This window comes from Salvelinus sp. IW2-2015, linkage group LG36 (genome assembly GCF_002910315.2).
Source record: "Salvelinus sp. IW2-2015 linkage group LG36, ASM291031v2, whole genome shotgun sequence".
Classification (NCBI taxonomy): Eukaryota; Metazoa; Chordata; class Actinopteri; order Salmoniformes; family Salmonidae; genus Salvelinus; species Salvelinus sp. IW2-2015.
In genome coordinates this window covers 20,610,584-20,626,548 of record NC_036875.1, presented here as the reverse complement: position 1 = coordinate 20,626,548, position 15,965 = coordinate 20,610,584, and the positions used below count along the sequence as shown (strand labels likewise).

Genomic DNA, 15,965 nt, shown 5'->3' with positions numbered 1-15,965 from the left:
AACTGCCTCTGATGAGAACCACATCACGGTCCAAAACACAGAGAAAAGGAACAAATGTAGAAATGCCCACCCTCAATCTCAACGGCGGCCTCTGACCACCACCATGTGAAACTATAGACATAAAAAAAGGATCTCTAAAGTCAGGGCGTGACGTACCCCCCCCCCCCCCCCCCCAAAGGTGCGCGGACTCCGGCCGCAAAACTATAGGGGAGGATCTGGGTGGCATCTATCCGCTATCGGTGGCGGCTCTGGTGCGGGACGTGGACCCTCGCCGCCGACCCCGGCTGGGGACCCTCGCAGTGGCCCCAGACAGGAGGGCGACTCTGGCAGCTCCGACGGAGCCGAGGGGACTGGACTGGGCAGGTCTGCAGCTCCGGACAGGAGGCGACTCTGCAGCTCCGGACAGGGAGGGCGACTTGTCTGGCTCGTCGGACAAGAGGGCGACTCTGCGAGCTCCGCGAGCAGGAGGGCGACTCTGGCAGCTTCGACACGGAGCGACTCTGGCAGCTCCGGACAGAATCTGTTGGGAGGCGACTCTGGCAAGCTCCGGACAGGAGGGAGGACTCTGGCAGCTCCGGACAGGAGGGAGGACTCTGGCAGCTCCCGGAACAGGAGCCGGACCGATCTGGCAGCTCCGGCGCTGGAGGCACTCTGGAGCTCCGGGCTGGAGGGCGACTTCTGGCAGCTCCGGGCTGGAGGGCGACTCTGCAGCTCCGGGCGATGAGGGCGACTCTGGCAGTCCGGGGCTGGAGGGCGACTTGGAGCTCGGGACAGAGGGCAGTGGACTCTGGCAGCATAGCCGGACAGTGGAGGGCGACTCTGGCAGCCCCGGCAGGGGGACTCTGCGCTCACGAGTACGGGAGGGCGACTCTGCGCAGCTACCGGACCAGTGAGTGGACTCTGGCAGCTCGGACATGTGATAGGTGCGCACATCTTGGAGCGAAGCGCGTCCGGGAACAGGGGAAGGCGCGACATCTGGCAGCTCCGGACAGACGAGTCGACAGAGACAGACTTCTGGCAACTCTCCCACTGGCATCGAGAGATCACGAGTGGACGACTCTGGCGATGCTCCGGACAGGTTCAGCCTCCAAGAAGTTGCGACGTCTGCGTGCCTGCACTCAACCAAGGAGCAGGCCCGAGGCGGCGAGTGCTGGTTCGAGAACATACCAAAAATCTCCAACTCGTTAGCAGAATCCAGGACCAGGAGAACGAGACCTCTACTATTGCATGCTCCGTGACAGTCCACCGGGAGGGCGTCACTTCTGGCAGGCTAATGCCGGGACAGTTCTCATTGCTTGAGTGTGGTCTGCATCGTCTGGCACGCCCTACCGAAGGACCAAGTGACTGCTTGACACTCTTGGCAAGTCTTCCAGTACAGGATTGAGGGAGACTTCTGGCAGCTTGTCCCGTGGTACTGAGTGAGGTCGAGCTCTGTGCAGTCCGGGCTGTACTTCTTCTGCGGAGAGACAGGAGGGCGACTCTTGGCAGCTTCAACCGCGGCGTGAAAATAGATCGACTCTAGCAGGGCGTCCGGCGTTTTCTGGGATTCACGCAGAGTCGACCTTCCTTCCGTATGCTCGCCTGGAGCTGACTGAGGGGCGACCTCTGGCAGCGTGCCGCGGACAGCAGTTGATGGAGGTGCTGGACGATGCTAGTGGTGCTCAGCTGTTGGACCGGGACAAGCATTATTTGGGAGGCGCGCGGACATCTTGGCGCATAGCTCTCTGACAGGGAGGTTGGGTAACTCTAAGTAGAGAGCGACTCATGGCAAAGCTCCTGATACAGGTTAGCTCGGCTGCTCTGTGACTGCTCGGCGAAAATCTCGCAGACTAGATGGGCGTGAGGGCGACGGTTGCTTGGTGCACCTGCGTCTGGGCTCGTTGACCAGCTGTTCTGTTTTGGCGGGAGGCGGACTCTGGTACGTATCCCGTACAGCAGAGGGCGACTCTCTGGCAGCTCCGGAGACAAGGCCCAGTGAATCGGCACTCTCTTGCCACGGCTCCGGACAGGAGCCGCTTGTGAGTGCGGCGAGCTCCTGGCATTCCTTGGAACAGATGGTTGTTGCGAGCTGGCATTAAAAGAAACATTCAAAACTCTTGATATAGAGGGGATGTGTACCTCTTGGGCTAGCGTGCCCGGATAGTTCTCGAGGTCGACTCATATAATGTGTTTGGTATGTCTTGTTCATGTTCTTGGCTATGGAACCCATGACTAGGTTCATGGTGATGGATGTGTGACCCGTGAGCCCCAAAGGCAGCTTGAAACCTTTGCGGACTGTGGCAGCTCCGGGCTGGAGGGGGACTCTGGCAGCTCCGGGCTGGAGGGCGTCGCTGGAGGGTCCGGACTGGAGGAAGACTCTGGAGGGAGGAGACGCAGAGACAGCCTAGTGCGTGGGGCTGCCATAGGGCCCACCAGGCTGGGGAGACCTACAGGAGGCCTGGTGCGCAGAGGAGGCACCTGATGAACYGGGCTGTGGGGAGGCACTGGAGCTCTGGTGCGCAGCCTTGGCACCACTCCTCCAGGCTGAATGCCCACTTTAGCCCGGCCCCTCCAGAGTGYAGGCACAGGTCGAACCGGGCTGTGGAGGATCACTGGAGATCTGGTGCTTACCGCTCGCACCTCTCCATTAGGCTCAATGCCCACTTTCGCCCGGCATGGGCGGAGCGCTGGCATAGGACGAACAGCACCCTCCCAGCGCCCCGGAGACACAGTACGCAGAGCCGGCGCAGGATACCCTGGGCCGAAACGGCGCACCGGAGACCAAACAYGCTGGGCWGGCACAATCCGCCCTGSCTGGATGCCTACTCTCGCATGGCACTTGCGGGGGGCTGGCCTATAGCGCTCCGGGCTATGAGCGCGCACTGGCGACACCGTGCACTTCACCGCATAACACGCGGTGCCTGACCAGTACTAYGCTGCTTCCGGTAAGCACGGGGAGTTGGCTCAGGTCTATCGCCTGACTCCGCCAATCTCCCTGTGTGCCACCCCCCCAAAAAATTGGGGGGCTGCCTCTCGTGCCTGCTGCGCTGCCTTGCCTCATAACGCCGCCGCTCAGCTTTCGCCGCCTCCAGTTCTTCTTTCGGGCGGCGATATTCCCCAGCCTGTCTCCAGGGTCCCTTACCGTCCAATATCTCCTCCCAAGTCTAGGAGTCCTGAACCCTCTGCTCCTCCATACCACGCTGCTTGGTCCGTTGGTGGTGGGTAGTTCTGTAACGGCTGCTTGAAGAAGAGGACCAAGGTGCAGCCTGGTACGTGTTCATGATTTTTAATACAGCTGAACACTAGAACAAAAAATAACAAAGCGGAACAAACCAAACTGTTCTGTCTGGTGCAGACACACAAAACAGAAAATAACTACCCACAAAACACAGGTGGAAAAARGMTACCTAAGTATGGTTCTCARTCAGAGACAACGATAGACAACTGCCTCTGATTGAGAACCACACCCGGCYAAACACACAGAAAAGAAAACATAGAACACAAAACATAGAATGCCCACCCCAACTCACGCCCTGACCAACCAAAATAGAGACATATAAAGGATCTCTAAGGGCAGGGCGTGACAGCTAMATTTTTKGGGGAAACTATATTATTTGATACTGATACAATTGCTCAGAGAAAGATATTTAATTGAACAAGTTTTATTYAAAAAAAAATTAAGGTAGGGGTCAAAGCTTTTTGACACCCTGTTTTCAAGACCATTCAATACCTCACCTTGAGAGGATAACGACACTGAGCCTGTTGGAGAACACATTGGGAGGGATCTTAGACCATTCCTCCATACAGAAAACTGAGTAAAGTTCATGATGCCGTTGACCTTTACACGGGCCCCAGGACCAATGGAAGCAAAATGGCCCCATAACATCAAAGATCCACCACCATATTTTACAGAAGGTATGGGGTTATTTTCTGCGTGGCCAAACAGCTCTATTTTGATGTAATCCAACAAATGGAGTTTGCTAAACGGCATTTGCACTTGGATTGGAACCGGTGCTTTGGTCAGATGACATAGAAAGAGAGCTGTTTGGTGTCGAAATGAGAATCAGTATTTGAATTATTGCTTTTTAAACATATTATTCATTTTTAAAGAAAATCTCAATCTCTGAGGAATTGTACTAGTTTTCCCAATTTTTTGGAGCACACAATATAGCTCAGTTTTTGAATTATTTATTTWAAAAAKTAATTCTTGCTCATCTTTATCAAGGGTGTCAATAAAATGTTTTAATTGGTCGTCCTGAGGGACAGGACTGAGGACAGTGCAAACTTGGCTGAGTCGTCGTGGAAACCAGCTGTTTCATCTGTCCTCCACGCTCACACATCCGTCCACTCAGCCAGTAATGTGTCAGGTCCATTAACAGGAGGATCTGGCACTGCAAACTCATTCAGAAGTCACAACTCTTTTGTCACGATATAAACTGATGGGTTCATTCAGAACTCTAAAATATTGGTTATTGATTTGATACAGCCAATCATTTCCAAATAGGTCTAAGTGAATCCATTGTCTGAACTGCTGGGCTCAATAATGGTCTGAACTTTGCCACGGTGCCATTGAGAAGGGTCAGGGGGAAAGAAGGGGATACAATAGCCCGAAGGATTACAGTTGCCTTGCACAGAGAACTGTGTTGAGAACAGGCTCTGGAGTCTGCCAAACACCAAAAACAGCCTTAATTTACGCAAATTTTTTTCCCCCTGACAGATCAGTTATAAATCACAAATGAACTCCTTCCTCTGAGTAGTTTGGCATGACATGAAACAATGGAGTCTTTATAAAAGAGCAGAGTAGAGGCACTTAGGACAGCAGAGAGGCTCTGCTTGACTCAACACTGGCCATGATTTGATGAGGTAAAACCCCCGACACACATTTACACACACTGCTGATTAGGGCCTACCACTGGCAGGGACATAAGAGATGTACACAACTTAATAAATTGTGAGCTCAAACAGATAACTGCAACCAGCAACAGCATTGTCACAAACATCAGCTCTCCTCATATAACAGGCCTATTACATGGCAGCCATTTTAAGGGCTTTCCTGGAAATGCCTTTGAAAGATTCAATCATTCATGTAATTGTGGAAAAGCAATGAGGCAGCCAGCCCCTCCTTGAAGCGAAACAGGACCCCATGAACCCTATGTTAGAGTTAGTGGTCCTTCTAAATACTTTCAAAATGCATCCTTCTTCCTCAATTTAGGCTACAGGAGTCTGCATCTGCAAGCCCTCCATCACATAGCTTTCACCTATCCAGTTATGTCAGGGCGTATAGTAATTTGGTGCTCAACATGCACCATTGCACAAGTGTGTATAAATACGTGAATTTGAAATGCGTTCTTTGCATATCCCAATTCCCCCTGAGACACCATCGGAGGGTTGGATCATAGCCAGGGTCTGCCATATCCCAATTCCCCCTGAGACACCATCGGAGGGTGGGATCATAGCCAGGGTCTGCCATTATCAACAATGACCATGGTGCAATTAGGGTTAAGTGCCTTGCTGAAGGGCGCATCAGCAGATGTTTCTGCTCAGGGATTCRAACTAGTAACCTTTCAGTCACTGATCCAACACTCTAACCGCTAGGCCATYTGCCAACCCATAGGCCTAAGCTACTTCAAGGGAAGAAGGAAGAATAAATTCCTGAAGTATTCCAGGACAGTGGAATGGGCTGGAATGAGGAACACTGTCTGATACACATCCCATTCCTTCAGTTTCCAAATAATTGATTATACAGTACTCATAGGTAGGGAAGAGGAGCTTTTCCTTGCCCATGGGAACTGACCAGGTAAAACTCCAGACCRAGCTTTTCCTCAACAGGTTAAATGGTAAAAAAAAAAGTGTTAACACACTTATGAATTGCACAACGTACAGTAGTTCCTGCCTTCATTGTAAACTACTACCTGAAAACATCAGGGCTATTACAGTGTTGTTGCTGTTATTTGCTATTGGAATTGGAGCCACATGCTGCTAATCAGCTTGGTCCAGGTTAAATGGATGTCACATGAGCTACTCCCTCTTGTGTGTCTCTCTCTCTGTGTGTGTGTGTGTGTTTGGCTTGAGCTTTAGTCCTATGCTGACTAATTCACATACATGCACACACACACATACTCACCAACARTCCCTTCTTTAAATAGAGAAGTTTCCAGAGAACTGTGGGTCTTTGGGCTGTTTTGGAAATGCTTGTGTGATGACGGCATGTCACAGGGGACATATTTCACCCTTAATTGGGGACTTGAGGCTTTTTCTCCAGCAAAAAGGAGGGAAAAAACGTCTACTTCCTCCTCAGAGTGAATTGACCAGTGTTTAGCCACAATGTTGTTCCTCTAGAGAATCAGTTCCCAGGGGAAAGAGAGACAGCTCCAAGAGCATCTTCCTGGTTGTGTGTGTGTGTGTGTTGTGTGTGTGTGTGTGGTGTGTGTGTGTGTGTGTGTTGTGTGTGTGTGTGTGTGGTGTGGTGTGTGATGTGTGTGTGTGTGTGTGTGTGTGTGTGTGGGTGGGTGGGGTGGGTGGGAGGGTGGGTGGATCAGGGAAGAACGGCAGCCCCCTCTCATTGAAGACACAAATTTCAAGGCACTTCAGGCATCGTTTTCAGAAAACAGGATCCCCCATTATAGTGAATGGGAATGGCAATCTTCGTGTTCAATCTTAGTGTAATTAAAACTTTTGTTTAAGACAATCATGGTACCAATAATTGCTTCGATTACACCAGTATTTCTTTTAACCGATTAACCAACTTCTTTGGCTTCAAATGTGCTATTGAGTCTTCACATGGGATTGAATGGTGTCACATGATCGTTGGCTTTGTCCATTCATATGCAGTCATTGGTGTAGATGAGTGCATGTCAAACAGGTGTGTGTTTGTGTGTGTCCCTTGTTTTGGCATTCCGGGTTCTCAAAAAATTGCATAAACACAGTAAATGTAAWGTAGCCCTACTTGTTAGGGTAACATGGGGTAAACTTCCTCCCGGGGTAATATGCCCCCTGCATGTACTTCTTACAGAAACCTTCAGCATTTTACCCCCACCACTTTCCCTGGTTGCCACTACTTTTGCTAAACTAAAAATGTTGTCTGTCTCATCATAATTTAAGTTACTGCCCCCCAAAAATGTTAAATAGGGTGGTGTTTTACCACAAGTTACTCTACAGTTGACCCGTGCAACATTTAGCCCCACTCTCTCTTATGCACTCACAGTAAATGGTGAAGGTGCATATAGATGGAGCAATTAAGATATGACGTCTTTGTATGAGAACTATCCACAGACTTTTTAAACTACGGTGCACGACATGGTTCAATGTAACTATAAATCAGCTCAATCTACTTTTACATTTTTTTAATTGCGCCCTCTTGGAGATCGAATTGGGATCATGTATATTGTCTTAATGCCAATACAAAAAAGAGTAATGGAGAGCACTGTACAATACGGTGAACTGTAGTAAGTAGATGTGGGGCTGCCATCTTTATGCACGTGCTTCACCATGCTGCTGCTAAATACTCTGGGTTTAAAATTGTGTAGTTTGCACATTTAGAAGTTGAGAAATAAATAAAGTAGGAATGGAAAGCTGGGATCTCCCCTTTTTAACAAAGCCCATTAAAACTGCTGTTTTCCCCGAAATTGCAATAATTGATGTGCGTTGACTGCTTGTCAGAATGCATGTTTCCCTCCTCGTAACTTGTAACTTGAATGTGGCTCAAGATAAATATTTMTCTCACGTAGAACACACAACAAAAAGCCAACAAGGTACATAGATAAACTTTTCTACTATGGRGTTGTCTGATTTTTCTATTCATTACACGTTTTGTTGGCAGAAGAAAAGTACATGTGGACTGTTCTAGTATCTTCAAATGAAATGATTTTGCTGTGACGCAACGCCACACATAAATGACTGGAGTGGAAACACTGGTGACTCAGCACAGTGCCTTCAGAAAGTATTCACACCTCTTGACAACAAATTTGTTGTGTTGCAGCTTGAATTTAAAATGACTTAAATTTAGATGTTTTTATACCGGTGGTGTAAAGCAGGGGTTCCTAAACTTTTTCACTCATGCCCCCCTTCCTGCATTGGGAACATCCCGCACCTCCCATTCGCATTTTGCAGGTTTAAATCTTATTTCCTTTAAAACCTTAAAACAGTTAAGAGTGTAAGGCTGTGATATAGAGAACTGAGGAGGATCAACAACTATTGTAATACTCACAATGCTAACATAACTGACAGAGTGAAAAGCAGGAAATACTCCAAAACAGCATCCTGTTGTGCTCTGTTGTGTGTGTGTTGTGTGGTGTGTGTGTGTGTGTGTGTGTGTGTGTGGTGTGTGTGTGTGTGTGTGTGTGTGTGTGTGTGTGTGTGTGTGTGTGTGTGTGTGTGTGTGTGTGTGTGTTGTGTGTGTGTGCGTGCTTCGGACAGTGTTACTGAGGGCGAAAGCATTTCTGTGCACCTATAAGAACACCCTATATGCGATTACACTCAATGTATCTGTCCCATGTACCGCAATAGAGAGGGAAAAGGAGGATGATTAGAGCATACCGCTACACATGTGGATGTGATGCAGACCTATGATGATGTCATCCCTCTGTCAGGTTATCAGGCCCCAGGCACGGGGTAGCACAAACATGTGGCTCCACACAACACACCACAACCACCAGTCTCTGTACTGTACACTAATGCGAGTGTTGCCAAAGTTAACTTTTAGAACTGAGATTGAGTGTGAGGCATCCTCATTCTCTCTTTCGTTCTTCTCTGAGTGTAAAGTCCCTTCCTCTGTCCTTCCCATCAGCCCTCTCCGGCATGGCTGCGCAACATGACCTCATCTGGAATGGCTTACTATCCGTACACACACACACACATACCACGCGACTCAACATCATATGTGCATGCAGCACACATTAAGATTAGAGAACATTGACAAACACAACCTTACGTTAATGATGCGTACACCACTTACATAGTACCCACACACACACACCACAACCACAACACACACACACACACACACACACACACACACACACACACACACACACACACACACACACACACACACACACACACACACACACACACACACAATAGAGTCTGTACATCACAGAGTCCCTTATAAGGTCCTGTTGATGATGTAATGGGCTCTAGAGCTGTGCTGTCTGGTTGGGGTGTGTGGAGAACACTTCTCATAATGTTAGTTTTCTGCCTGGAATGTCCACATTGCTGGGAACTACGGGAAGGAGAGGTGGGAGAGCGGAGAGGGAATAGGATTTGATCTGAGACTTTACGGACATACAGATCAGGTAGGAACAAACCCAGATGAACTCAGAACATGCTACAGTATAGTCCCTTTGAGTGAATTTTTGGGGGGGTGGGGATTGGGGGGGGGTTTAGGTTAAAAAAAAAAGAATAAAATCACTAGGAATTCAGCTAAAAAAATGTTTAAATCAGGAAATCTTGTCCCAAGTATTCCCACAAATAAATAGGGACATATGTAATCATGTCTCAATGTAATCAAGGTAAACAATTATTGTTATTTTCAAATACTCTTATTGGGCTTAATTATTATAATTATGTTCCGGCCCCCCGACCATCCACTCCAACAAAAATCGGCCCGTGGTGGAATCTAGTTGCCTTCCCCTATATTACAGGGATGGATTTAGGTTTATTCTTATTAGCCTACACATAACCTGGAGTTATGATACAAAATAATGATAACATGCTAAATTATGCTTACAGTATTTCACTTTGCTACAAACACTCAAATTAACATTCAACCCATACATTTATTTGGATAACTTACCTCAACAACTCAGACAAGTCTAGAAAAACGAACTACACCCAAAAGTTAGCCTAACATCTAAAAGCACTTCTCAGTCTAAAGAGAAGATAGCCTATAACGGGAACAATAATAAGGCTGCTAAACTATTAGAAAATATTCTTCTTAATTGCTTTTGCTCTAAATTATAGGCTACATTAGCCTAAATATTCACAAACAAACACAAAATGTTGAATATGGTCACTATCACTAATCACATTTATGGGTAGAGAGATGAGCTAATCAGAATCTCAGTTTAGATTTCCCAGCTGCGTTCCCGGCATTGATTTTCCAGCATTCCGAACCATGTGGGTTATAAATCAGTTGGGAATTTTCAGTGAGAAGATTTAAAATGTATCAAGTGAAACAGGAATATTAAAATACAGAAAACTCAGTGTGTCAATGAAGAAATACTGTAAATGTGTACAATATAGGCTAAACTTTGTGATCAGTTTGTCTAGCTACTGTAAATTTCTGTAGTTAGGCTGTATTTTGGGCCTGTGTGTGTGTGTGTGTGTGTGTGTGTGTGTGTGTGTGTGTGTGTGTGTGTGTGTGTGTGTGTGTGTGTGTGTGTGTGTGTGTGTGTGTGTGTGTGTGTGTGTGTGTGTGTGTGTGTGTGTGTGTGTGTGTGTGTTTGTACACGTTAGTATACGTGTGTGTGCATGAGAGAAAATTCCAATTGCGTACTGACAGTCATCCAGCTCATTAGCATTTCGGTATTGTAGTAAAACATAATGCATGCCAAGAAAATGCTCATAAAAACAACCCCATAAATATTTACAGAGAAAATAAACTACTAAATTGCATTGCAAATTCATCAAAAGTAATACAGCTCCATGCAAGAGCTTACATCATTGAGAGTTTCTGAAGTTTTCTGTAAATCCACACGCTAGCCCTGCCCTATACAAACCCAGGCGTCCGTCACTACATCTCTGAGATTCTGTAAATATGTTCTTGCTTTAATGGGGGAAATGTTTTACAACACAAAACAATGAATATCAAATAAATGTCAAAACAATGTGAACAAACATTAGCTAYATGCGTGTTTGTTCTTGTGTGTGTATTTATGTATGTGTATATGTATAAGGTTTGTGTGTATTCAAACACATGTCTATGCTGGTGTGTATGGTGAAAATAATTAACCAACTGCTCCTTGCCAAGGCACCATCTGTGATGCCAGTCAAAACATCCTCGCAAACGCCAGCAGGACAGGGATGTGGAGACTGGAGGGAAATGAGAAGGGCAACACACACACACACACACGGGCTGGGTGAAGGAACAGAGATTGTTCCTAGAGAGAGCACTGAGGGCCAGGGAACAGGGAGGAAATGATGTCTCCGTCATGGACATGGTACATTTCCTGTCTGAACATTAGCTCACCAGCTCAGAAGTGTACTGTAGTAGAAAGAGGAAAGGGAGTGTGGGGGGACTTCCGCACACTGGATAACATTGCATTCAGAAGAAAGACAAATACAGGCAGCTATTTCATGTCTTGATTTGATTGAAAGTAAAGGCTCGTAAACCTTCAACAGAAGTCAAGTTTTTGTAGACTTTTAAATATGTTACATCACTATGTTAAACCACACCTTTCCCTTTGAATCACATCCTTTTGTTTGTCTCCCTCTTCTAAAGGCTGAAATTACTGCTCATCCAGGAGAAAGCCTACTGGGAAAGAAAGGAGGAGGAGAGCAAGAGAGAGGTCTCTGCTTTAAAGGAAGAGCTGACTAAACTCAAGTCTTTTGCATTGTTGGTCGTTGACGAGCAGCAGCGCCTGATGAATCAACTTTCACAGCAGAGCAAACGCGTCCAGAAACTGACAGAAATCGCCGACCACGCCCAACAGGAGCAAAACTCCACCCATTCCAGGGCAAAGGAGGAGGGGCTTAAAGCACTTCGTCTGGAGGCGGAGCTACACAAACAAGCTTCCTACTTCCACCTCAAACAGGAAGCCATGATGGCCAAACTGTCCAATGAGGACACCCAGAACCGGCAGCTGTGTCAGCGGTTGGCTGCCCTCAGTCGAAAGCTGGATGAGCTGGAGGGGACCAAGGGCGCCTTCCAGAGGGCCGAGGAGGAACTGAAGGAGCTGAGGGACAGGCTCGGCCATGGGAGAGAAGGGAGCACAACAACCCCTGGCTTGCTCTCAGAGGTGGAACAGCTGAGGATGAGGGTTGTGGAGATGGAAGGAAAGGATGAGGAGCTGATCCGAATGGGGGACCAATGCCGGGACCTGGACCGAAAACTTGGGAGGGAGTCCAGCCAGAGCCGCAGCCTGAAGGCCGAGGTGGACAAGCTGAACGGCCGAATCAGTGAGCTGGACAGACTGGAGGAGGCTCTGGGGAAAAGCAGGCAGGAGTGCAGYTCTCTGAAGGGCAGCCTGGAGAAGGAGAGGGCCAGCACCAAGCAGCTGTCTGGAGAGCTGGATACCCTCARGGTGCGGGTAAGGGAACTGGAAGCCATCGAGGGCCAGCTGGAAAAATCTGAGGGGGCGTTGAGACAGGACTTTGCCAAGCTGAGAACACTCACAATGGTAGTGGTTGAAGAGAGGAAGAACATGGCTGAGCGACTCAGGCAGACAGAGGAGAAACTCCAGGAGAAGAAGGATGGGAAACGGCAGGCTGAGAGTGACAGCGTGTCAACAGCCACAGAGAAACTCATTGAGGAGAGCCGCAAGGCACTGAGGTCTAAAGCAGAGCTTGAGGAGAGGATTCAGAGTGTGGCCAAAGAGCGGGACGAGCTGCGGGTGAGGCTGAGGRCAGAGGAGGATAGGAGTGGGGATCTGCAAAGCAAAGTTAGCGCCATGAAAAAAAGGATTCTGATCTTGGAGGTCAAAAAGGGGGAGTTATGTCGAGAAGTCAAGAGCCCCCTGCTGGACAACACTAACCACGGCTACCAACAGGAAGACAACAAAGTCAAAGAACTCACCCAGGAGGTAGATAGACTGAGGAGGAGACTCATGCAGAAGGGAGTGATAGAGGGAGAGCTGATGAAGGCAGAGGAGGACTTTGAGTCTTTGGAGAGGAAGTGCTCCAAGGAGCAGGAGACAGCCAGAGCTCTGGCAGTGGAGCTGGAGGAGTCCAGGAGGGAGCTCTCCAAGTACCAGCTGGCTGAGAAGAAGGAGAACAACCAGGAGCACCTCCTCCTCAGGCGACTCCAGGAGGAGCAAGTCAAGTCTGTCCTCCTCAAAAGGGAGGTGGAGGCACTTAAGGAGAAGGTCCAGAGGCTGATGGGGACAGAGGAGTCCATCTGTCGGGTGCAGATGGACAGCTCCACCCTGCAGAAGAGGCTGACCCAGCAGGAGGTCAGGAACAGGGAGCTGGCCAGGGAGATGGAGGGACTGACCCATGAGCTGGAGAGGTACCGGCGATTCAGCAAGAGCCTCCGGCCTGGCATGACTGGCCGATGCTTCTCAGACCTCCACCTGTGCACCAAGGAGGTGCAGACGGAGCCCGCAGACACCCTGCCACCTGACTACAGGAGCCTGGCTCCGCTGGCGCTCAGCTGTAAACTGTATGAGGAGATCGATGGAGAGGACCCAAATCAAAAGGAGGATCGTGTCATCAACAAGTGCAACTCACCTCCGCTGAACAACATTGAAAGCTTGAACCACCAAAACAATCATGTGAGGCGATTCAGCATACCTTCACCCAACGGCAAGGACAATCACCATCCCATTAACTGCAAAGTGTTAAACGGTAACTTTTTCCAGAAAGGAGATGTGATGCTTGCACACACCCAAGGGAAGCCCTTACACATCAGGGTAACGCCAGACCATGGCCTCAACACGGCCATGCTGGATATCAGTAGAGTCACCACTGACAATGCCTTATYCTACACCAGCACCGCCATCATCCCCACCAGCGGAGCCCCACCAAAACAGAGAATCACCATCATCCCAAATGCTGCCATCTCACCAGTGGCCAGAACAAAGAGCGCCCCACTACCAGAAGGGTTTGGCAGCCCAGACAGAGTCCTCTCCCCTCTCACCATGACACCCGTCTCAGTCATGTCCCCAGATTCCTCCAGGTCAGTGTCACCTGACCACACTGGCTCTCCCATCCAGATGCTAACAGTCAGCACTGGATCGCTTGAATCCACTAAGGTCATAGGTCAAGCCGTATTCCGGGTGAGCCCGGAGAAGCAGAATGGCTGGCAGCTACAGAGGTCCAACAGCACTGGTCCGAGCATCATCACCACAGAGGACAACAAGATCCACATCCACCTTGGGAGCCCCTACATCCAGTCTTTTAATGGTATAACCCAGAGCCAGTCTGGTGGCCCGTACCACACCCCCGGCCGGGAGCTAAGGACACCAGTACTGACCAATGGCTGCCACGTCAAAGGCAACAGCAAGATCACCAGTAGCATCACCATAGCCCCTGCAAACACCCCTGTCTCACGACCCTCACACATTACAGTAAGTGGCCCTTATGATTGAAATGCCCACCCCCATCCATCCCCTAGTGACAGATTATTTACCCAATCCTGAGTCCCTTTCACCACAAAACCAACAGAGAATCAGCTCAAACCAGCCTATGTCTGAACGGCCACATCATCCTAATAATAACAAGTGTGTGATTCCATCAGTGTGTGCATGAAAAAGCACTTATCAAACACATATCTAATCCTATCTGGACTTGGTCTGCACTCACTGTACATTACTATAATTACATTACTATAATGTGTGCATTACATTTTTAAACATTAAAAACAATTTGGTTTATTTTGTTGTTCCCGTGTTGCCCATTTAATAAAGGGTATAAATTCCTGATGAATATGTTGACTATCATTCTAAAATAGCATGTGTTTTATATTAACCTAGCTTACTTACATGTTTTTGATTGGGCTATATTTTCTTTGATKGTCTAATCTCATTCACTGTAAAAGACAAACAATCTAACTTTTAAATGGTTGAAAATAGCTGGAAGTTGGATATTTTTTTATGCACTCATTTTTAATACTTACTGAGACCACAGAGGATTTTTTTTACCATGACCTAGAGGTACCAACATGTGTGATCAGTGATATTTACAGGCTGATATCACCATTTCATCTCTACCACACCATGACCTCAGCATGAGCATATGCCTGTACTGAGCATATGCCCCACAAGGATAGTAAAACAAGGAACATTCTGCCATTTCCCTAACCCTAATTTTAACCCTAACCCCAACGTTTGGGGTTTGGACATATGCTATTTTAAGCGTTGGGGTTAGGGTTAAAAATAGGGTTAGGGTTACAATTAGGGTTAGGTTAAGGGTAAGTGGTTAGTGTTAAGTTCAGGTTAGGAGTTAGTTTAGGTTTAGGTTTAGGTTTAGGTTTGGGTTACGGTTACGGTTTAAGGTAAGGTTTAAGATTAGGGTTATGGTAATGGTTAGGGAAAATAGGATTTTGAATGGACATTAATTTAGGTCCCCATGAGGATAGAAGAACAAAACCTGTGTGTGTGTGTGTGTGTGGTGTGTGTGTGTGTGTGTGTGTGTGTGTGTGTGTGTGTGTGTGTGTGTGTGTGTGTGTGTGTGTGTGTGTGTGTGTGTGTGTGTGTGTGTGTGTGTGTGTGGGTTTGTTTGTGTGTTGTGTGTGTGTGGGTGTGTGTGTGTGTGTGTGCGTGCGTGCGTGCGTGCGTGCATAGCGGCTCCAGCCTTATCCAATGATACGCAGGAAAACTCAGCTCAGATCAAAAGCACCGAGGGAAGGGGGGAAGCACTGTGGGGAACTGAGTGTACTCAGTGATGTTAGGTCTATTCTTGATGGGAGAACATTTCCTCAAATTAGATCCATTTCAAGGATCAGTGTTCCAATGTGAAAATAAACAGTGGCCTAATTTGTCAGTGGCCTAATTTGGGCAAGCAATTCAAGCACAAAACAGAAGTGCAAACAAACATATAGCCTAAGCTGAGGTAGTCAAAGATAATATACAGTAGGTCAGGTAAACTGCCAGCCTCTCCTTTTTAAGCACACACACACACACACAAACACAACTGCGACTGACACAGACACAGAGCATACCATACTCTACAAAAGGAAGGAAGGAGTGGTACTTTTAAAGATGCACTCCAGCGATTTTTTTTTTTTTAGCTTTTATGTTTTAACTTTTCCTTTTGAAAACAAAATCCCATGTAGAAATACAGCAATGTACACACACTTAAAGGTAAAACATATGTCTTCAGCAAAAAAG

At 47.8% G+C, this 15,965-nt stretch overlaps 1 protein-coding gene across 3 annotated transcripts; it reads left to right on the top strand.

Annotated features, from left to right (window-relative positions):
- The first annotated feature begins 9,156 nt into the window (after positions 1–9,156).
- On the top strand, positions 9,157–14,510 carry LOC111959974 (filamin A-interacting protein 1-like). 3 transcript variants are annotated; one of them, XM_023981829.2, is made up of 3 exons: positions 9,157–9,272; positions 10,949–11,138; positions 11,420–14,510. In XM_023981829.2, the coding sequence occupies exons 2-3, from the start codon at positions 11,116–11,118 to the stop codon at positions 14,223–14,225; spliced, it is 2,829 nt and encodes a 942-aa protein (XP_023837597.1). In that variant the 5' UTR covers positions 9,157–9,272; positions 10,949–11,115; the 3' UTR covers positions 14,226–14,510. The 3 variants fall into 3 exon arrangements, with proteins under 3 accessions (XP_023837597.1, XP_070293717.1, XP_070293716.1); XM_070437616.1 differs by lacking the exon at positions 10,949–11,138 and having other exon boundaries at positions 9,158–9,272; XM_070437615.1 differs by lacking the exon at positions 9,157–9,272 and having other exon boundaries at positions 9,393–11,138.
- Positions 14,511–15,965: the final 1,455 nt, after the last annotated feature.